Here is a 23883-nt window from a genome sequence, read left to right as displayed (position 1 = left end):
AGACTTGACTGAGGTAAATTAGTTTAGTTTACTACAAATCAAATTAGATTAGGATAATGAGAAATAAAAACTAAATCTTAAAACCACCTTTTCCAACCCCTCCCTTCTTCTGGAGCTTAACTTTACTCACAGTTTTCTCTACCTCCTCCACCCACTGGTGCAGGGGGATGGGAAATGGGGGTTTGCAGCCAGTTCATCACATATTGTCTCTGCTGCTCCTTCCCTCTCAGGGGAGGGCTCCTTACATTTCTCCTGCTCCAGCATGGGGTCCTTCCCATGGGAGACAATCCTCCAGAAACTTCTCTAATGTGAGTTCTTCCCCTGGGCTCCATGAACTGCTCCAGTGTAGGTTCCTTCCATGGGGTACAGTCCTTCAGAAAAAACAACTCCAGCATGGACTCCCCCCAGGGTCCCAAAACCTGTCAAAAAACCTGGTCCAGCATGGGCCCTTCCATGGGGCCACAGGTTCTGCCAGGAGCCTGCTCCACCACAGGCTTTCCACAGGATCACAGGTTAATTATTATAGAGGAACAAAGATTTGTTCAATCTAAAGAGTTAGTACAACTCAAGAAGACTGACACAAAGTTTAAACAAAACTCTGGAGCTTGGAATAGCTTGTATTTTAACTGCAGTACTAGAAAAATACATCAGAAAATCCTATACTGAAAAAGTCACCTTTTGTGTCTGTCTTCTGCTATTTTTCCAAATCAAAGTTTTTGGATTAATTAGGATAGGGTTTCATGACTAGCTTAACTAACCTATACACTTCTGCATGAACTGCAGTCCCATATCCCTCTACCAGGAAGACACAACCATTTGCTTCCTCAGGCCAGTCTTGTCTTAGTTTTCTTGTTCCGACTGGATCAGCTTTCCTAATCCACCCGCTCAGTCTTAAATATCACAATGCTCCCTCTCCACAGCAGGATAGTGAGAATGCAGTTCGTAGCACAAAGCAAGACTAGCATTCTATTAAAGCATGAATTCTTTTCCTCAGACAAGTGACAGAAGATTAAAAAAAAAATACTACATCCTGCAGGTAGTTTTATACTACTGGCCTCAGTAGTAACAACCTGTATCTAAACCAGTTCCATTGCACCAATTTTAGAATCATGTCCTTTCTACATTCATGAAGAGGTTTAGAACATGCTATGTACAAAATAAGGAAAGCACTTAAATATAGCAGCAGTAACTCTTCAAGAAAATGTTTAGACATTCTTGAAAATAAGCTGCATAGGATTATATTATCAGTGACAGGACCCAGATGAGATTCATGCAGTCACAAAGCTTGAGTTTGGTCTCCATTTTGCTGTTGAATCTAAACACTAAAGAAAAAAAAACCCCACAATCCACCACAGCTGGGGAAACTTCCTGTGGAAGTAAAGTTGACATTTACATTTGTGCAGCTTTAATTAAAGTTGAAAAAAAGACAGTACAGCAGAGATTAAACATTGAAAGTGAATTTACAGTCAAAATTGAGTTGTTCAAGTGATTGAATAGGAAGATTGTGATAGTATCAACTCTTGAGGAAAGCCAGGCATTGAGACAACTCTCCCAGGGCCACACAGTCTCCATGGTTTGAGGTTAAGACCAGACCACTGTAACATCTAAGCAGCTATGGCCTTGCTTGGAGAAAGACACTGGCTTAGAAGACACCCTAAGATCCCTTTCATCTGAGTTATCTTAGGATGATAAGCTTAATAAATCCAGTTTTGGTTTATGCCAAGCCTTGCTGGGGTAACTTTAAATAATTCTTTAACATAGCACATACTATAAGATAAAGTTGTTTTCAAATGTCAATGAAAGTATTTGGGTATAGGGTGGAACATATGAGAGGATTCTTGTTCTCAAAAGCACACACCAACACACATAAGATGCCCAAATATATTTATTTAACTCTTAAAAAGTATGTTACTCTTTAGAAAAAAAGACAGTGTAAGAAATCTCAATACAGAATAAAGTATATCAAATCCTGCATATACCTAAATCTGATGTTCACCTAAACATCAGCACCATCAAACCCAGCAAGGTAAGACTTCTGAAGTCAATAGCAATGAGGTACCAGGACAGAAGAAACCCTTAAAATAAAGAGGAGCTTCAAAGCCTTTGAGCCAATCAGAGCCAGAGTTCCAGAACACATTCAAGAACCATGAAATATCTCTACTCCTTTTGAACTTCATTTGCTGCCAAAAATACATGAGTGTTATAACAAAGAAACATAAGTATCTCAGTATACAGTTACAAACTGGTAAGCCAGTTCATTAGTTCAAAGCAGTCAAGAGTTCTAAAACTGACAAAGACAGAGCTTGGGACAGAAAGGTTGACAGACTAGCATGAACCAATTAAGCTATTTCCCTCAAGACCTCTCTCCTTGCTCATGGTGTTCAGAACCATCTCTGGACAGAAGAAAAAAGTTCATCATCACAGGACAGTAAGATACTTACTTTTTGTACTCTTGGTAAAGTTTTCGGTGTTAGTGCATGAAAAAGTTACTAAATGCTTATTTCTGGATGTGCATAGGGGTGAGGTTACCATAACTATGTGCCAGCAGTACAACTGTATTCATTAATGTGTTTCATATGTAAAGTATTAGCTGAAAATATTCAGCCTTAAATTGCTGGAGATGCATTTGTATTAGTATCTCTATAACAATGTCTTTCCCTTGTTAAACACAATAACAACCATCTTGCTTTTACTCAGTGGTAAAAGCCATCTACTCCACTCAATCTTAGTGATCACACTAGGAAAGATACCTCCCATCTTGTCATTGGCCCGTTCAAGATTCTGGGATGTCTTGATCCAGGAGAACTAGCAAAGAGGCAGATCCTCATGGTGGGGATAATAAATAGGGACAATTGTGCTGGTGAGAAGGCTCACGTGGGACATAAATGGTGACGAAGGAAAAGTTTACTTTAAAGGTGCAAGAGTCTAGTCACCTAAAAGTGAGTCCTATTTGGAATGTAGCATATGTCCTAGAAGCAAACTAGACACTGAATGTTGTCTTTGTTCCTTTTAGGAGTGTAAACACTACCTTATGTTCTCAAGTAAGAAGACACTAATCAGACTTAGATGCAGACACTCAAGCAAGTGGAATGATAACTCACAAGATACTCAGTTTCATGCTAAACAAGAATATGTAAACACCCAAATGAGTCACCAATTCAGATAGTACCAGACACCCCATATGGATTGTCACAACGCAGCACCATAGCAGCATTTTGATTTAAAGCAAAGTCCTGCTGCTCATCCCATCACATCTACTGAACGGCGGTAGCATTAGCAGCATTGTGATTTACTCTCTGCTTTCAATGGGTCTAGGTCCAGTTTTGGTTTCCCCACATCATTCTCTTCATTAGGAAAGGTTTTGTAATTGGCAAGGATGTTTTCCACCAAGAATCGAGCAGCTTCGTCTATGTTGATGTTGTCCTAAAATTGTTGAAAGCAAGAAGTCAGTGATCTTTTTGAAACAGTCACACATTCCTAGTAACAGTCACACTTTCCTAAAGCTATCCAAAAAGAAAATAATTCTTGAGTTTCATCAGCAGAACACAAACAGTTTAGATGCAGGAAGTCATTGTTCACCGCCTTTTTTTTTTTCTGAAAAAGTTAGCAGAAAGGTTGGACACAACATTATTCATCCATATTACAAGCTGAAATCTGATTCTAATCTAGTAGGCAGTCAGGGGAATGAGTTGATATTGTCCTTTCCAGCAACTTATGCATCATCCAGAAAGGAAATCCAAGCGGGAGGACTTAAGGCAAAACTGTTTTGGTATGCTTAGAAAACAAGACAGTTGTCCTAATTTTTTGGTATTTCAACTCCAATTCTTCAGAGTTCTAAACAAGTCAATTAATACCTAAGCTAGAACTTATTGCCTGGATTTTTCTCTGCAGCAAGAACCTTGTTTTACATTGTCCTGTCTTAAATGCCACCTAAAATGCAAGTTGTCACTAGAACTTCACATTAGATTTTTTTCCAGTGTTACTGGCATTTATTTTTAAGCCATAATGCAGTTTATACATAGCAGTATTACAGGCAGGTAAAGGTTCAGAGAAGACTTTTATCAAAGCAGAATCTCGGTATTCTTTTTGAGTATAAAGAGCCCTAAAGCCCTAAAAAATAAAGTTTTTCATAACAGATGGGTGAGTTTGGAAATATCTTTTCAAATGCAAACAAATTGTTCGCTAATTTAACTAATTCTTTTAACTGTGTATCCTTCTCTTACAGTAAATAAAGAGCAACTTGTTACTTTGTTTCTTATAGTCTTCTTAGAGATTCTTTGCTTTTTAAGAGTTGTCTAAACATCATTGTGTAACACTTCAGCAGCTGAAGGAAGTGGGCAAGACAAGGGAAAAGTGGGACCTTGATGCCTTTCTAACTTTATAAAGGATTTATCAGCCAGACCAGTAATCTGGTCTGTCAGCCACACTGTCCTCATCTAAAGGAGTCCTTCATTTTAAGACTCAGTTGGGCTTTAAGGAAACAGTGGATTTCACTTCCAACTAAGCTGCTGCCAGTTTAATCTGTCCACTGACAGAACATCTGTAGACTAAAACTGTACCATACATGAAATTACTCGAAGTTAAGAAGGGCAGCTGCTTTACTCAGTTAAGCTACTATACAGGACCATTTTTCTCCAGTTCAGTCTTGACATTGCCTGATAAAATAGAAAAGGGCTTTAGCAACACTGTGGGTAGGTAGTAATGAATAAGCAAATAGCTTCTTCACTTCAAATCTTGCTGTTTCCCACGTAAAACAGTGACAACAGAAAATGCAATTTAAAAGCTTGCACTTAAAGATGACCTGTATTTTTTGGGGAGCTTGATCAGCATTTAGTAGTATTAACATCTAAAGAATGACTGATCCTCACACATGCAAGATGAAAAAACTTATCAAACTCAGATAATCAAGGTTTCCAGACAGATTCAATATGTTCTCAATTTGAAATAGCTTTTCATCTAGACCAAATATGCCTCATCTTCTTCAGGTATGAAGCCAGCCAGCACATGAGTTCAAATTTTGCTGAATTTGACTGCCACTTCCTATACTTGATAACTTTATTTCCTACATGATTATATTCACCCTTGTCATGCCAATATTCAAGAGACTAAAAATATTTTTCTATTAAGCTTACCTTGGCAGATGTTTCAAACCATCCAACAAAGCCACCTTCTCTGCAGAACTGGTCCATTTGAGAGGGATTTTGGTTGCCATCTTTCTTCTGGTCACACTTATTTGCGAGTAGAACAGCAGGGATGGGGCTGCCATTGGGAAGTAGTACTTTACTGTCCAAATCATGCTTCCATTTTGAAACAGCCTCAAAAGTGGAGCCTCTTGTGACATCAAAGACCACAAAAGCACCAACTGCCTCTTTGTAGTATACTCTGGTCATATTTCCAAAGCGCTCCTGGCCTGAAAGAGAGGACAGCCACAGAGAATATTTATATTGAAGCATGAACTGTATTCAGTGTAAACAGATTAGTATACCAGTTTAATCCATAGAAGTTTGGCATTTGGATCTAGTCACCTAGAGCATAAAACATTGCCTTCTCTAGCTCACCTAAGTTCATTGTAACAGCTATTATGTATACTATACATGACAAGTCAGATGCTTAAAATAGTTTACAGTCCCAACTACGACTTGGAATTTTTCATAAAAACCCCTCAACTTCTATACTTACATAGTCATTTTATTTGTTGAGTACAGTTCTTTGAGAAGTAATGCCTAAAAACACTACCAACACAGATATACACAAATCATTATTTCATCAAAGAATATTAAGGCTTGTATGTTAATCTAGTTGGTTCAGTTAAAGACTTAAACTCAGTCTTTTGCTGAATGATGAGCAACAAGGGGTTTTGCAGTCTTCAAGGCTAACAGACTTCAAAGCATCTTCTGAAGAAGTCACCTATATTATAGATTTTTCCTTAGGGACAAGTTCAAAAGAAGCTGCTAGCTTAACAGTTCTGGCTAAATCTGTTAACTTTGACTTCATTTTTTTCAAGTCTAAGATTTACTCTGGATTAATTTTCAACTATAGAAGTTCTACAGCAATCTTGGGAATTAAGAAGAAGAGCAGTTAAAGTACAATTATTCACAAGAAAAATCCAGGAAAAAAAAAAAATCAATTGCCCATAAGCAGAGAAAACTCAAAAAAAGCCTTTTCTTATTAAGTACAACTACTTTAGCCACAATACTTGAAATACAGAATTAGAGTGTGCCAGTTCACTTTTTCTTCTGTTTGAAAGGTCAGACTACCATGGTGTGTTTACATTTGAGTGTGTCTAGCAGTATCAAGTCCTAGCACATTGTTTGGAAAGTCTGGGCTACTTAAATAGCTTTCTGCTTTGTCTGGAAGTCTTCACTGGGAAAAGCAGTCCCTGAACTCTGTGATTTAGTTTTACAGTGTATCATCACTTCAGCTTTTATCTTTTCATGTGTATGAGGCTTAAGGACATATAAAGCAAGAGCTGCATTTGGAAACCTAGTTGTCCTCTGTTTATAAACATTCAAGTCGACCTTTGATTAGCAAGGACAAACAGACACAAGGAGAACTGGGTGTGTTATCACCTTCTCAGAAAGAGACCAAAATTCAATAATTGAAGTTTACAAGAGATCCTGTTCAGCAGTGCTCTCTTCCAGCTGATTTGCCTCATCTTAATGTGAGTAACTCACAGTATGATTAGCTCATTCCCTACAGAGAGTTTCAGAAAAGGTTGCCTAAGCAGCTACTAGAATGGCCTGAAAACAGCAGCAACCACATTAAAGATCCAAAGAACTATAAAGAAGTTGACTTTATGTCTGCCTGCTCACTTTAAACTATGATGCTGCAGAAAACAGCATCACTACCCAGCATATTCTTCAGAATGGAGATAACACTTTTTTTTTCCCACTACATCCTGTGTAAGAAGAAGCACGATCCAAGAAGAAAGCTCTTAACTCCATACTCAAAACTCAAGTTTTAAAGCAGCATTAATGCCATGGACTTTAAGGTCATGCAACAAGTCTGGCACCAAGCCTTCATCTCTATGACTATGTGGCCTCTGGAAAAGCCACACTGCTAATACAAGTCTCCTAAACAGAGTACACAAGTAATTCACATTGTCTCCCTAGGCTGGACTTTCATGCCTAAAAGAGGTTTTTAGAATAGCCTTACTACAAACCATACCACTGACCACTGTTTCCACTAATCAATACCATTGGGAAGAGTTAGACCAGAAGGCTTTTGCTACTTCTGCATGTCAGTAATGTCACATTTTACCCTTAGAATGTAGGGGTTTTGGTTTTGGGAGTTTGGGTTGAGTTTTTTTAATGGAGTTCCACACAGTCAAATTTAGTTACATTAAGCCAGTCGCTGCATAGGGCATCACACAAGTTTTGAGGAGCTCCTTCTCAGCTTCCTCATTTGTTTAGCTGTCAGTTTCACCACCAGTTCCTGCCACATGGGAACACCTTGGACTATGCCAAAGCACTGGCCCCAGTATCAAATGCAGGGAGATATCCCTTCACACCGAAGGACAGCCCACAAAACAAACAGTGTAATCTCAAGGTCTACAATGCCCTGTACCAACCTACAGAACGAATTCTTCAATTCAGCCCTAAAATGGTACAGAATTGAGCACCACTTGCTGTTATTCACATGACACTGAACATGAATCTGAAGCAGCAAGGGAAATGGTCCCATTAGTCCTTGCTATTTAGTTGCTGGAGAGCTGGGAGGCTTCTATGCTTTACTTAAGGCTGTTTTTCCAAGCACTTGATGAACATTTACATAAGAAAATTAAGTTGTATTGATTAGTTGCAGGAAGGGTTGCTAGATTGTTACCAGAAAGAGTAAACAGAGCATGATCACTACATATGAAAACTAAATTATTTAGGAATTGCAGAAAAGATCATCAGGCAGTTACCATTTCTCAGATCACTGTGCATGCTGTACATAAACAAGGCTGTAATCACTGAGCACAGTGAAGGACATCACCATTGACTGAATCCCTTCCTGCCTATTGCTCTTCCATCCAAAACAGCTATAAAGACAAAAACAGTTGACAAGGTGGCCATATGAGCCTCCAATAGCAATAACCATTCCTGAAACATGCACAACAGCACATTTGAGGTATACAAGATGGTGAAATTAGTACAGTGGTACATATAGATTCCAAAGAAACAAAGTTACAAAGCATAGCTCAGAACCAAATCTGAGGAGTCAGCCAAAGTCAGCCTTGCACAGTGGCTGCTCACAGTGTAAGAAGACAGCAGTCCTGCTAGGAATGGAAGTCAGCATGGAAGTCAGTATTGCTTGGTATTCTACAGCAGCCACAGTATAAACCATGGGCTTTGGCTATCCACAACAATCATTTAACTGTTATTTCCAGCAACACTTATCTCTCTTGTAGTATGAGTTTCAGATTTAGAGAAACATCAATACATGCTGTTCCGCAGTTTTAATTTGGGTGAAAGTAGAAAACTGATGTGCCTATCAGCAAGAAAGCTTCTATTTTTACTTACTAGATTAAAGTTTTATATTAGGAAGATTTGCTATCTCTTACCCTTAAACACACACAAGCTCAACAGCATTGGAATCTTAGAGATTAATGTCTTTTAATATGTCAAATACTGCCCAATATGAGAGCTTCCCTTTTCTAGAGTAACCCAAGCTGTTATAGAGCTGTTTTCGCCTCTAGAATTCACATCCACTAACAATAAACCTGACCTGAATACTACCTTGCAACTACTCTTTCATCCTGTCTGGAGGCCTAATGAAGATGAATATACTGTATTTCATACAAAGACAGAAGCACTGAAACAGGGTCTGCCCAGGAGGTAAGAGTTTTGTTTGGTAAAAGGTATACAGCATGAGGCAGGAATTCAGTTTAAACTAAGTAGACTTTACAATCATGTTATTACTGACAAAGCACATGCTGACCTTCTTCTCTAGGATGCAGAGCATTCTAGACAGCCTTTTGAAAATTTAACAGGAATTTCAGACAGAGCTTTAGCAAGTGCTTTTCTGCTTTAAAAAAAACCATACACGCCAAAAAAAAAAAAAAACCCACCAACAAAAAACACCTCAAAAACAAAGCAAACCCACAAACCCTCATACAGAAAAATCAAACTACAAAACACTAATCCTACAAATTCTCAAGGCTGAACATAAGTCTCTTTGTTCTTAAAACTAAATGTCTCAGCTTCTGCCATGCACAGTTTAGAGATGTGCCATGCCTCTTCCTCTGTCCAGCAAGACATTTGCTATAGTCATTTCTCCATATGTGACAATAGTGTTGAGCAGTACAGAAAGTGGATTATACCCCCAGAGAAGAAAAAAGCTGAAAGTGATCAGATTAAACAAGACTTAAAATCCCCATGTGTATAATGTTAGAAAGAAGAGCAGGAAGATAACTAATTGCTTAGTATAGCTGTATAGAAAAAATAAGATTAATCATTCTGGTAGGTCCAGTGGCTAGGCATAAATCTGATGCCACTAAAGTAGCAGTTTTTTAGTAGTTCAGGTGCAAATGAGGAGCTAAGATACAGGACAGTCACAGGGATCAGAAGTTTAATTTGGGGGTATGGAAGTGACTTCATGTAATGCAAAGTTCTGCATTCTATAACCACAGTTTTCATATCAAAATGACTCAGCACCTATTGTCACTATATTTTCCAGTAATTGCAACAACCTTAAGTGAAATATTTGCACAATGACATGCATCAGGAACTAATCCACTTCCCTACGGCAGCACCACAGGAATAAAGCCGAGTTTAAAACTGCATTAGAAGGTGGGAGCTATTCTCACTCCCCATTTTATATGGTAATGAGGGTGGAATGTAAGTAAAAAACTACATTAAAGAAATGATTGGCTATAATTTAAGACTTAACATTAGAAGCTTTATATTTGTCCTTTACTGCAAAAGGTAAGTTATCATTGTAACCTTGCCTTGAAGTAGATTTTAAAGCGTTTCTAGAGCAGTCTTTCCTAGTGTAAAGGAGAAACACTACTGTCCTGTTTATTACAGTGTGACTTACTATTGTAGCAGTTCTTGTGAATATTTAGCAAAAAAGATACTCTAGACTCCTATTATTTCACTCAATTTCAACTAATAACTTCTCCTACATGATGGGAATTTGGGCTAGAAAAAACAATTTAAATGTACAAATGACTGATGGATATGAACAACAATGAGTTTGTCAAGCTTCCTTTGCCCAGACTACTTATTATATTAGATGACTTAACAGGCAGTTTGTATCAACCATAAGTCAAAGCTTTTTTTTTTTTTTTCAGGAACACCTGAGTGACAATTCCATATTTTCAATTCCAACTCTCAGTAAAGTTACTTTCATCCAGTGTGATAGATTTAAGCTAAATCCCCATCCAAAGTGGCTGGGAACATAGTTCAATCCTCTGTTTGAGTTACAACTACTGCCACTTTCAAAACTCATTTAAGCCCTTCAAGAGCCACAGGCAGGAAAAGACCACACTCTGGATGCCAGCTAAATGTTTGGCACAATACAGCAAATATCCAGAACTGCCCTGAGGATGAATCTCCCAGGTCTCCAGACACCTAACGTACATTTTAGCATTACCAGGGTCAGGTGTGAGTTGACTGAAGTTCCTTTATAGAGAGGTATATGAACATGTTACTGGCAGGTTACCACTGCTGACAGCTATCCCCCATCTCCCCAGACCAGCACATCGTGTCCCAGAACTGTCCTACCTAATTAGATTGGATATGTTATTCTGCAAGAAGTAGGTTAACCAAACCACTATCAATATTACAGCTCACATTCTAGTGTGTCTGCCTGCTTTTTCCCACAGATAGTAGCCATAGATTGAGAGTAGACAGACTCCAAGACTGTTAATACCAGATGTCTCCTCACTCCCCAGTCTTATCCATTTAAGCTACAAGTGAAAAGTTGCCACACGTTAAAACCATGGAAGTGTTGAACTATACACTTATTTAATGACAGACAAATTTGCAGATGACACCAAGCTGAGGGGTGCAGCTGACATATCTGAAGGATGGGATGCCATCCAGAGGGACCTGGACAAACTTGAGAAGTGGGCCCATGGGAATCTCATGAGGCTTAACAAGACCAAGTGCAAGGTGCTGCAACTGGGTTGGGTTCCCAACACAGGCTGAGGAATGAACAGACTGAGAGCGGCTGGGCCAAGAAGGACGTATGGGTGCTGGTAGATGAGAGGCTGGATGTGAGCCAGCAATGTACACTTGCAGCCCAGAAAAATCACTTGTATCCTGGGCTACATCCAAAGCAGCATGGCCAGCAAGGCAAGGGAGGTTGATTCTGCCCCTCTGCTCTGCCTTTGTGAGATCTCAACTGGAATGTGGTATCCAGCTCTGGGATCCCCAACATAAGGACATGGATCTGTTGAAGTGAGTCCAGAGGCAGGCCATAAAGACTATCAGAGGGCTGGAGCACCTCTCCTATGAAGATAGGCTGAGAAAGTTGGGATTGTTCAGCCTGAAGAAGAAAAGGCTTCAGGGTGACTTGAGGCTTCCAGCACCCAAAGGGAGCCCTACAAGAAAGAGAGAGGGGCTATTTACAAGAGCATGTACTGACAGGACATGGGGAAATGGTTTCATATTAAGAGTAGATTTAGATTAGATATTAGGAAGAAATTCTTCACTGTCATGGTGGTGAAGCACCAGAACAGGTTGCCCAGAGAATCTGTGGAAATGCTCAAAGTCCAGGTTGGGTGGAGCAACCTATGGTCAAGTGCCATGGCAGAAGAGTTGGAACTAGATGATCTTTAAGACTCCTTACAGCCCAAGCCATTCTGTGATTCTATGACATTAGCAGCTCTAGCTGATGTTAGAAACCTGTAAGTGTTAAGGAACATCCAGCTTGACTTTTACTTCCCACCACTGTGAAAAAGTGGTATTTGTGGTTCTGGTGACAAACACAGACAGGCTAGGAAGTGAGAATTACTAGAATATTATATCCTCTTGTATGAGACAAGTACTAGAAATAATCTCACTGACTGCAGTACTTACTTTCTAACAAACAAAAGCAGCCTCAGACAATTACAACTGCTAGTGCCATTTCTTACTAAGGGTGGTATGGGTAAGTTAACTGACCACTGGATGGACCTCTTCCCAAAACTAACCCTTTCCCAAATGCTTCAGAACGGCCGTCAGGGCAAAAGCCAGTTAATCCCTGTTCAACTGACTCACATTTTATTGTAAGAGACAACCTTTGATCCCCTGGTTACGTCTATATTAGAAAGCTGCAGGGTGCAGTTGGAGCAGTTCTGATGAACAATGCAGTGTCAGAGGCATAACACTGACAATATACTGTACAGACACAGTATGTATGAGAGACTCTGTAGTCATTGAAAAGTTACTGATGAATATCAGCCTAAGTGCAGCAGGATTTTGATTACTTAGATCATATCACAAAGTATTTTCATATGTTCACAGTAGTCACTATTTCATTCTGAAATGTGAGGAAGCAGTTTGCTTTAAAGTTCCATTTCCCAACACAGCCAGTTTCTAAACTAACCATTTGTTAACAATATGAAATTTCAAAATCAATGACTAGTCCTTCCATTCACTGCTTGCTATCCTATTCACTACCCATGAAACAGCAAAAGCACAGAGACGGCAAGTGCTGGAAGCTAGACACCAGATTTCCACCAGGAGATATGATCACTTCTACCAACCTAATAGAAAAGGCATGCCATTCTCTCCCACAAAGACAGAAAGTTTTCCCTCAAATAATTGCACAGCCCTCACTGGGAATTTTACAGCAAGACTGAAACTTGTCATTGCTGCCTGTAGTCTTGGGCTAATCTAATTACTTAATTGTCCAAAGTGACTTCAACAGCTTACTGTTCTGTCTTTAAGAAGTTGAGAAGCAACACCATGCACTTAGAGGTCAATGGGTTTTGTCCAACATTGTGTGTATTTTATGCAGCAGTATGACAGTCATGTTTCTATAATAATCAACCTATTTTTTTGCATCTTTGCTAAACAGAGAGAGACAAAGTCCCTGTTTAAGCACTAGATTTCAACTCCCAGAAAATCAGTGTGCAACCAAGCTAAACAATTTCTAACTAGCTGTCAAATGCAGCATGCACAGAACAATTCCCCCGCATTAGTATTCAAAGGAGTTGACATAGTCCAATTAGTGCCAGCAACAGCATGAATTGGTACTTCCTACCTTGCTTTAACAAGACTTACCCAAACAAGTAATCTGCCAGAGTTAAGCTATTTCATGCCTGCCACCCTCTGATCCATATCCTTTGGTGTGCTGCCCTGCAGCAAGAGCTGCACTGTGTGCTTCACAGTGATGCTGCATGGCACTACAGCATTTCACAGCCCACAGGAGAACAATTCTAAAGTCAGTTTGTCTCCAGAACAACTTGATCACGAGACTGAAAAAATGTTAATCTCTAAAATGGTCAATGTGTCATGGCACATTTTGTGTGATTGGAATTTTGTATCAAATTGCTGCCACTTTGCTCTACCCAGCACTCTTAGCCTGGGAGCACTTAAAGAACAAGTTCCCATAAGCTGTTTGCAGTGACCTTTAGAGACTACCTCTCAACCTATTATTTGAAAAGCTGCTAAAATCCATACAATAAGGAATATTTGTTTAAATTACCTGCTAATGTAGAAGCCACTGCTACTGAGAGTTTGCCAGCCTTCTGTAGACAGTTAAGACATTTATTTCCAAGCAAGTTCTATAAAGCCCTGAAATCCCTCTGTTTCTCAAAGCACAATCACATCCCGTTTATCCTCTTTTTGTGTCTCCATAGCCAGAAGAGATCTTTGAATATTGAACACTGTACCACAGTAGGTTGAGAAGCATGCTGTGCTTTGTAGTCACTGCTTACCTCTGGTCATGCTAGCTTTAACATCTGCAGGAATTTCACAACAGGTATCCCTATATTTCCATGCAAAAATATAAATAGACATTCCCTTCCTGCAAATCACTTTTTTCTAACATGGTGCATCACACTTCTGAACCTCTCAAGCAGGTATTTGGAGGGACCCACTTACAGCAGACTACAAAAGCAAGGCAATGGTTACCAATGGAATTCATGGAGGCTATGTCTGACAGCTGTGAGACTGAATCCAGTGGTCTCACTCACCACTGAGAGGAAGAATCTTATTTTTTACAGCATACCTTTTCTGGAACCAGTCAGCTAAGATTATTTTCTTTGCTTTATGTCATAAGTTGAGAATTACCCCTTTATAGCACTTGACAACTCAAAGTGTACTTGTGGATATGCACTTTGGTAACACCCTGTCCTAATGTGCACCTAAAGGAAACCAAACTGGTAAGAGGCAAAGTAGAGATGTAAATAAGGTTAAGCACCAAGACTCTGAAGCTACAACTTCTGAAGATGAAAGGAGAGTTGATAAAGCTTGATTTACATTCATGTGAATGCCACACATTAAGAGAAAAGTGTATATTCAACATTGTCTGCGCCAGTTTGCCTCTGAAGTGCAATGTGGTCGACTTGTCAAACCAGCTTAATTTCTGACTACTTGAGTCAGTATTATATGAAGGGCAGGAATTTAATACTTGCCTTCAGAAAAGTGGGTGACCCATGTAAGATTATTATTTCTGCAAAGTATTCCGGTTTTATAAACTAACCCAAAAATTAGTTATGTTGACCTCTATGTACTATTTTTCCTCCTGTGTACTGTATTGCAAGTAAGAATTTAGGTATTGTTTGCCTTTAAGGTAGATTTCCCCTGTCTATTTGATGTACATGCATTCAGCCATCCCTGACTCTCTGAATTAGAGTACTAGAAAAGAGTTTTTATTGTGATCTTGTAGGAAGCACAAAACTTCTGAGCAACTGCTGTGTGACATCTGTTTGAAAATAAGGCTGAAGCACCATCTATTCCATAGTGAATAGATGCTCAAGCACGAAGTGCATTTCCATTGTTGACAGAAATTAAAAGTACCTGTAAGATTAATACATTGAACTTTATTTTAAGCCTGTACTAGTCTTTTAGGATCACATCTTTAACCCCATTTCTCATAGAACACCTTAAAACACCTTATGAGGAAATTCTAAGCTCATTTCCAAGACAATCAAAGAACATCTGTCTCAATTCTCCCATTTAACTGAACAGTCCTGCCTTGCATAATCAAAATTACCACACTAGACTATCTTACAACACCAACATCAAGACAGTAGCATTTCCCATATGCTTATGGAATTCAATCAGCACAATGGTTATAGGCTTAGTCCAAAATAAAATATACAGTACTTTGAGTGGCTAAATAGCATAGCACTAATCAAAAGAACCTCTGTCATTTTGAATGCTTTGGTACCCCACTGATAAGATGTGGAAATTCCTTCATTAGACCAACAATCATACCTTACACCTTGGTAACATTTCATTAAAAGTGTATTTAAACAGGACTCCCAAAAAACAAAACACTCAATCTGTTTGTATTCAGAGATGTCTGAAAGTTGGAAAAACACTGAAACCCCAAATTTAACACATTCAGAACTTATTTCGATATTTAGCTGTAGAGCTCCAAGCACAGCAAGTCATTCTGAAGTGAAAGTTCATAACCCAAATCCAGCTATTCCAGAAAAGTCATAAGAAAGGACACCCACACAAGATTTCCCACAGAGGGATGGTTTCTAGAAGGAAACAAAGTACACCATCAGTGCTGCTTCTTGCCTCCGTGTTCAAAATTTATGTGAGCAGGCCTTCTACTTCCCATCCCCAAACTTAATCTGCTAGTTCTTGCATGTTTCCAGTAACCACAACCCTTAAGCAAATCTTCTCTCATGAGTTTTATATTTAAACATGTGTGAGCAGGAAGCAGTCAGAAATTAAGTCCTTCATATCTCCATGAGTCTGCAGACATAATCACATAGAAGATTCCCCAGCCCTGACTGGGAGCTTTCTGACCTGCCTCAGCTATAAGCAAAATGATAGCACTCCTAATCTCCACCTGAAGGCTGCTCCTGGAGCCTCCATCGCTATATAAACTGGGAAACAACCTCAGAAAACTTACAAGTTTCTGAAAAACTCTGAGCTCAAAGTTCTGCATCCATTTCTAAAATGTTTATGTCCACATCCTTCACTCATTAAGACTATTTATAGTGGTGAGAAAAAATCTCCACATTTGAGGGAAGGTTACACCTGGATTGTCTTGCCTCCACCTTATGCTCACTTGTACCAGGCACATAGCTACGCAATTTTTTCGTGTTTTTTTCTGCAAGAGTTGCCATTTTAATCCCTTCAACATGCATTGTGGCTAAGGACAAGTTGAAACAAGAATACTTTAACTACTTTTAGAGACTGCTGCCTCCAAATTCTCCATTCTTAGGAGAGACTTCCCTGCAAAGCAACTGAAGCATACATACCTCTGGCACAGAGCCAAGTATGGATACAGAACAGCAGAAGTTTCCTGGTTGTTTTCCTATAGACTTTCAGGGATGTATTAACATAAGTTAACACTTGCTTTAGACCTTATTTAAAAAAAAAATCAGTCCCTAATTCAAGAAACAAGCTAATGCTTCAGTACACAGAAGCAACTTGGCAGCCTCAATGACATAGCAGCAGCAAAAGCGCAGACTAACTGGAATATAGAGCTGTTTGAAACTAGGGTTTTCACATGGAAGTAAACTATCTCACATACTATAACTGCCTGGATGCCTTTGAAAGTCAAACACATCCATGGTTTCCTGTACTCTCTCCCATTTCTCATGGCTTCCCATAGATAAGCCTAACAGTTACTTAGAAAGTTAACTTGCTCTTAACATCAACTCACATATCTTAACACTTACTTGTCTTCATACAAAAGACAGGTTATTCCAGCTCTTCCTCAACTTGGTATTTAACCAAAATACTTCATCTGATTTCTCCTTCCTCTTGGGGACCTGCATATACTTATAACAAGTTACAGTTCAGTTCCTCTCAAGGAGACATGCAAGATTTTAGTAACAAATTTACATGCTACATGCTGCTTATCATTCAGCTCTTGAAAGCCTGTAGAGCATGTTTACAGTACCAAAGTACAATGACTCCTCTTCTCTTTGGCCAACTTCATAACCATACTCTGCCAGTTAAAGCATTACTGCAGTTTTAATAAATATTTATACAAAGAAATTTTAATGAAATCCTGTAAGAAGAATGCTATTACACAAAAGTTAATTCAGAATTCCTCAAAAAAAGCTTTAAAATAAAATTCGTCTACCAGTTGCCATTAGTGATATTCTTCATGAGAAGCCAAACTCAAGCCACCATCTATGATCTTTACACTCCTGCTCTCCAGCAAACTGCAACTTCATACAGGCTGAAGTGAGTGACAGTGATAGTCAACATGAACACAAAAGCAGCAAGCAACACAGTTGCTGATTTTACTAGATCAGCTCAAAAGTTCCTATGATACTGAAAATCCTTTAAGTGTTTTTTAAATGCCACCTTCATCAATATGCCACACACACCACCTGAGCACACTGTGGTCAGTGCAGTGCTCACTAAAACAGCACACTTGTCAAGTAGCAATCTCTACTGTTTTGAAATATACTGTAAAAACGCTTCCCTACCTTTAAGATTTCTTTGTTTTGCATCTCTTTACCACAATGACTCATTCCTACCTCCTATTTATTTTGCCAATCATTTATGCCCTTTAATCAATGTTTTAACACTTTCAGAATTTATCCAGAAAGATATTTTTTCATTACTTCACACATCAAAATAAAAAAAGCAAAAAACAAAAAAGTCAACCAAACAAAAAACCCAAGAATAATGCAAAGGGCAACTAAAGTTCCTGCATGAACAGACATAATCTGTTCACCTTCTTTCAGAATGCTTCTTTCTTTATGCTGTAACCAAGATAATTTGACAGTGATCAGTCTTATTCTCAAGCTTTTTCATCACCTTTATTTAAGAAGTTACAACCTGTGTCTAAAAAACTAAAACACCTGCCTATCTCTGAAATACAAATGTCTAGGTACAACAGTAACCTTCCCCCCTCTTCATTATTTTACATCACTTCCCCTTTGATGCTGCTGCAAGAATTTGCACAACTTTGTACCTTACAACAAGAGGGCTATTTTCAGCAGGAAAAAAAAAAAAAAGCATAAGCAGTGTAACGTGGTCATGCTCTATTTGACAGAATTATCTAATCACAGAAAACAAAGACCCAAAACCAAAACAACCTCAGCTAGCACAAGAATTTGAAGTCATCCAGTAATCTACTGCATTGCAATAAACAGCACAACATTCATCACTTTTCCTACAATCAAATCAGAAGCCAGCATAGTAGCTGCATTATGATCTTTAGATGATGCATGGACTACAGGGTCAGTTCTTATCATTGACTTAGGTACAAAACCTTAGCTTTCATCACCCAGCTCTTTAAAGAAAGCTTCTTACGATAAACTGTTACATACAAGCTTTGATCTAGTGAAAATAACATCCCTTTCTATGCTTAAGGGCTAGACTTTAATTCAACAGCCTTTTTAAATGAATCAAAATAAATTCAGAATGCCAGCACTACATTGCTTGCAGGGAAGTCACATGTAACATAACTTACCATAAGATTCAGATCTCTTGAAGAGATCTAAAGCCATTTGTCTGCACACACCAGCAGGCAAAATTATCTCCGAGCTGTTGAAAGCCAGAAGACAGCTGGGCTGATGAGTTAAAAAGGAATGACTATCACATGCTCAGACACTGCTACACTTCAATAACGCGCTTTAGAGAATGCTGTCTATGATTATAGAAGCCATCTTCAACCTGGTTCTTTAAGTAATAACGTCAATATAAATCTGTTAACATCCTCAGGTATTTAGAAATATTCCTGACTGTACACATAAATAGCTGCAGAATACACTCCCAGGTTGAGGACTTCAGCAGCTTTAAGACCATCAAATACCCTTAAAGATACTAAAATACTCTTCATTTTACATTTAATTAACTCTCAGATGTTTGGACTATAGGAGTCCAAATTGTTGCTGTCACACTGGCTCAGCACAACCCAATCAAAAATCACCAAGATTACTTCTTTTCTTGGTCTTGTTTTTTTTTTTCATTGGGCAAGATCCCCCCAGCCCTTTGGAAACAGAATACCCTAAACTAGCAGATTAGACTAAGAGTTTAGAGTGCAAACTGCAGAACAGTTGTATCTTCCTTTTTAATTTCTGCTAGGGAAAGACTACTAAGGGGTTTCATACAAAAGTCTTATAAAACTAAAAATAAAATATTTCAGTGACAGGAAAAAATTTAATTCTTCAATCAATTTAATTCTTTAACAAATTTACCACAAGCTTCCAAGGACTTATCAGCAGCTCTTAACTTAGTCTTCAGCTATCTGTGTCAAAAATACTCCAAGGACAATAATCAAGAATGAAAAATATTGTCTTCCAGATCATGACATTAATGCATGGATGTATTGATAGAACTTCCCAAGCTGTAAATAGGTTCTGTCCAAACTTTGTGACAAGTTAAAGCTAAGTTTCTGCCTATCCTGTTGAAACAGATTGCTTTGGCAAAGCACACAGCCTGCCCAAGTCTGAGCAATGAAGTGCTGAGAAGTCAAACACAAGGATGGCAGCCTGCCAAACCCCAGGATGCCAACAGCCTCCCCTCTTCAATCTTTGGAACCCCAGGCTCACTAAATATACCCAGAGGATTGCAGTAGCTTGTACTGATACTGTTAATTGAGTCACAGAAAGTTAAAACTGATTCACAAGAGGAACGCATCAGAAGAGAAAACTTGCCAACATCTTAACTTGCTCTTCAAAAGAGCAATTAGAAAATATTTTCACTTGCCCTACAGGCCAGCAACAGAAAGATCCATTGTGTATTTCAGTATATGGCAGTATGAAGGCTTTTCAGTTTGAGGAATCATATTTGAAGCGTTTTAGAGCAAAAAGATCAGGAGCTGAGGTACAGCTGGCCTGTCACAGGGTTACAGCAGCCACATGTCACACTTCCTCATTTCTGAGCTTCCACTGGTAAGCATAAAGTTCATGGAAACAGTAACTACCAGCTTTCTTCCCTTGTGTATTCCAGCAGTGTAAATTTAAACACTAGCACTTCAAATAAAGTCTACTTTTTCAGGTTCAAGGAGATATTCTGAGGGTGGTAGACAGGGATGAGGAGAGCTGCAGGGTAACACCTGGGCTGCACACAAAACTAGAAATGCAAAACCAACCAAGGTGATTACAGAGCTGAGGGACAGACTTCTTATGAGACCACGGCAAAACAGAGATTGTTCTGTGGCATTTGACACCACAGCATAAGCAAAGTTAACCGTGGTAGGTATACAGTTGGAGTCTTGGAAACAAGAGATGCCGAAGAACAGGATTGAATCATATACAGGAAAGGAATAACGCATGGTTTGGACAAGTAGACAGGACTTTTCTGCTTCCACATGCTCATAGTATGCTTCTAATATACAAATTTGTGACTTGAATAAAGAACTAAGCATAACATAACATTATTCCCTCACTCAATGCAGCAGGGATGAAAGCTACTTAAATTAACCAGGTGACTCCAAGCATGTAAAGTTTAAGCATTCTTCCTCTGAGGACAATTTTGGCTGTTTGAGTTACCTTTAACCTGTAAGGCATGGTGCATTAGATGCATTACAGAGCCATAACCCTGAATGAATTTCAGCAGCGGCCATGACCAAGGCCGTTGCCACCACCACTCAGACAAGCAGGTCAGGAGGAGCAGTATGAGCAGGAACACTCCGGGAGCCCTGGATCCAGCAGCGAGAGTAAAGCAGCTGTTCCAGGACTGCTGTAAAACCCTGGGCCAAGACAAGAGTCCCATAAAGTCTGCTAACGGGAGAGGGCAAAGCCTGTAAAAAGTGAAAAACTTCACTCACACATTAAGACCTCCCTCTACTTACACCTCACGGGGAAGAATGAGAGGTTGGTTATAACAGGGGTAAGACAAAAAACAAGAAGAGACATTTCCCAGCCAAAAGACGCTTTTCTCCGCAGAGGCCGTGCGCCGGACCCCCGACAGCCGGGCTGCCAGCGCCGTCCGGCGCACCCTGCAGGGAGCAGCCCGCCCGTCCTGTCGCGTACCTGCGATATCCCAGAGCTGCAGCCGCACCAGGGTCTTGCTGTCCCAGTTGATGACTTTGAGCGCGAAATCCACGCCGATGGTGGCCCGGTAGTGCTGGGAGAAGAGCTGGTGCACGTAGCGCTTGATAATGCTGGTTTTGCCCACGCCCAGCTCGCCGATCACCAGCACCTTGAAGAGGTGCTCCCGGCACTCCGGCACGCCGCTTCCCGCTCCTTCCCCGCCGGCCATCCCTCCCGTGGACTGCGCCGGAGAGGCCGGGCTGCCGGGGCCGCGGCTCTCCCGCTTCTAAACTTTCCCAGGCAGCAACTTTCCTCCAACTTTCCCCAGCCCGCTCCCCGCAGGGCCGGCCCTCGCCGGGCGGGGGAACAAGAAGCGGGACAGAGGGCGGGAGGGACCAGAGAACCAGCCACCACCTGACTGCAGTCACAGGACGCGGAAACTCCGCGGGCTTATAGCGGCCCGGGGGAGGGCGGTGGGAGAGGCGGGGAGAGGGAGCGGCCCGCCCCGCCGCTCCGGGACACCGGGCGGGAGGTGGGAACGGGAAAGGGCCCGGGCGGGAGGACCTCCCCCGCAGCTGCTCCGGGCGGGCCGGGCTGGGAGCGGCAGGGCCGTAGTGGGGGCTGAGCCTCAGAAGAGGGCTCGGGTTGAGAAAGTGTCAGCTCTGTGTCCGCACCATTCTTCGGTACTTTGCTTCCAGTGGTGGTGGCGGCAGCGAAGTTTTCTCCCGGTGGAGTCTCTGAAAGCACCCGGGTTCTCTCCCCACCGTCCGGCAAAGAGTGTTTTACGGCAGAGAGGTCCGTGGGACCGAGGGCCTTATCAGGATGCGTGGCGATGGCAGGGTTCCAGCAGCCCGTGCTTGCTCCCGGTCTCCATTCCCAGGAGCCAGTCTGGGGAGCTGTAGTGCTCCCTGCGCCCCGGCCACCTCCCCACCCTCGCAGGCCCTGCCGTGCGGCCTAGGGCCGGCAGTGCGGGCCGGGCCGTGCTGAGCTGAGCCCGCCGGGGCAAACAGGGCCGGCAGTGCGGGCCGGGCCGTGCTGAGCCCGGCCAGGGCAGATAGGCCCGTGCCCAGGCGGCAGCAGTGACGCAGCGGTGGCCGCTCTGCGGAAAAGGCTCGGTCGAGCAGGGAAGAAATCACCTCCTCATCTGCAGGATTGCCGTCAAACACCTACGGCTAAATTTGGTGCCCTCCTGTTGCTAAATTGATCTAATAAAATATTTTTATTGTTGTCTGGTTGTTTTAAAAATGACCCTAGCCAGTTATAGAATCATGGAATGGCTTGGGTTGGAGGGAACCTTACAGATCATCCAGTCCCAACTGCCCTGGCATGGGCAGGGACACCTTCCACTAGACCCAATTGCTCAAAGCCAGGTCCAGGGATGGGACATTGACAGCCTCTCTGAAACAGACACCTTGTTAGAAATCAACATAAAACAAGTTTCCTGACCTTAGGACCATGTAGTACCATGTGTGCTGACTACGCGTGCTGGAGAAAGCATCTTTGCTAAAATACTCTTCAAATTAAACACACAACATGCGGTGTCTGTGCCACTAACAAGAGAATGAAGTTGTGTGGTTGTGTCTCCATGCTGTAATGTTTGTTTGTCATGTAAATACCTAAACAGAACTATTTTGTGCCGCAGAGCAATGGCAACCACCCCAAATGGGAAACATTACCTGGTTGTCTGGACAGCCTGTGTGTACAGAACCAGGTAACCCAAGGGAAGATCTAACTAGCAGTGAAGGGGTGCCCCCAGTAGGAAAGAAAGTAGCGCTTAAAATACATGGCAACATCTGTCAAACAATCGTTTCTACTGCTACTATAGCATTTTTTTGCACATAATAATTTCTTTACAATCCTTTAAATCAGTGGCTTCAGTAAAATGATCCAGGTATCCTCAGGTGGCTTTTGGAGAATGCATATTTCCATGTCACACAAAGATGGTGCATGCAGTGTAGATGGGAGTAGGTGAAAAGAAGAGCAGTTTGGCAAAATAAGGCAAGAAAAGACAGCATTCTTGGAGAAAAATTGTGTTTGGGGATTTTGGTGTGGTAAATATGTTAATTTGTCATGCTATATTAACTCCATGACAATTTTTGTAATTAGTATTTATTTGCCCAGCAGTTATGATACCAGAATATAAACTGGGGGAAGACTATAACTTAGAAACAAGTTTGTTTTTTTTTTTTTCTTGATGGAGGGAGGCACAAGTCAGCCTAGGTTCCTGTCAAGAGATGAGACATGCAAGTGACACCTTCTTTATCCAGGAGATTGAAGGCAGATGTGGGACAACATTATTTCAGGTACAGATACTTTAACCACTATGGGTTCTGGTAAACCTCTCTAGCTATATCTAGACTGAAGTCTTTTTCATCACAATGGTCCATTCAGACAGGGAATTTGGCTGGCGTGCACTGAAATTTCTCCCCAGATAGGTGCCAAAGCTTTCCTTTCCTTGCAAAAACCAAAGTGGGTTGGAAATGAACTGTCACATGCTCATGTAAGGGTGGCTGGGGTTTAGGATGGGTGCAGAAGCCTTGTTCCACAGGCTTAGATGGAGTCTTTGAGCCTTTATTCCTCACCTGTGAGACAGTAATTACATTACTTTCCTACCTTCTGGGAGAGCTGTATTAATTGATTACTAGGCACATAGTGTAATTATATACCAGGGTGTGGAATGCTTGCATGTTGACTGCAGGCCTCTCATGCCATTAGATGAATTGTTTTCCCTTGCACAGGCAGGAGCAAAATTGTATGTATTTCCTACCATTTGTTAGGCCTGCCTACTACCCTTTTTGTTTTACATGGCATAAAAATTCATTGATGCCATAGAAATTCAT

The 23883-nt window shown here is 40.8% G+C and overlaps 1 protein-coding gene across 1 annotated transcript; it reads right to left on the bottom strand.

The window, feature by feature from the left end:
• Positions 1 to 1872: 1872 nt before the first annotated feature.
• On the bottom strand, positions 1873 to 21466 carry RAB32 (RAB32, member RAS oncogene family). The gene is made up of 3 exons (XM_038133184.1): positions 21044 to 21466; positions 5133 to 5410; positions 1873 to 3423 (listed from the first exon to the last, which is right to left on the bottom strand). The coding sequence occupies exons 1-3, from the start codon at positions 21270 to 21272 to the stop codon at positions 3274 to 3276; spliced, it is 657 nt and encodes a 218-aa protein (XP_037989112.1). The 5' UTR covers positions 21273 to 21466; the 3' UTR covers positions 1873 to 3273.
• Between the last annotated feature and the right edge of the window lie 2417 nt (positions 21467 to 23883).

Source organism: Motacilla alba, chromosome 3 (assembly GCF_015832195.1).
Source record: "Motacilla alba alba isolate MOTALB_02 chromosome 3, Motacilla_alba_V1.0_pri, whole genome shotgun sequence".
Classification (NCBI taxonomy): domain Eukaryota; kingdom Metazoa; phylum Chordata; class Aves; order Passeriformes; family Motacillidae; genus Motacilla; species Motacilla alba.
Note: the sequence above shows the minus strand (reverse complement) of the source record. Positions and strands in the feature narration are given on the sequence as shown.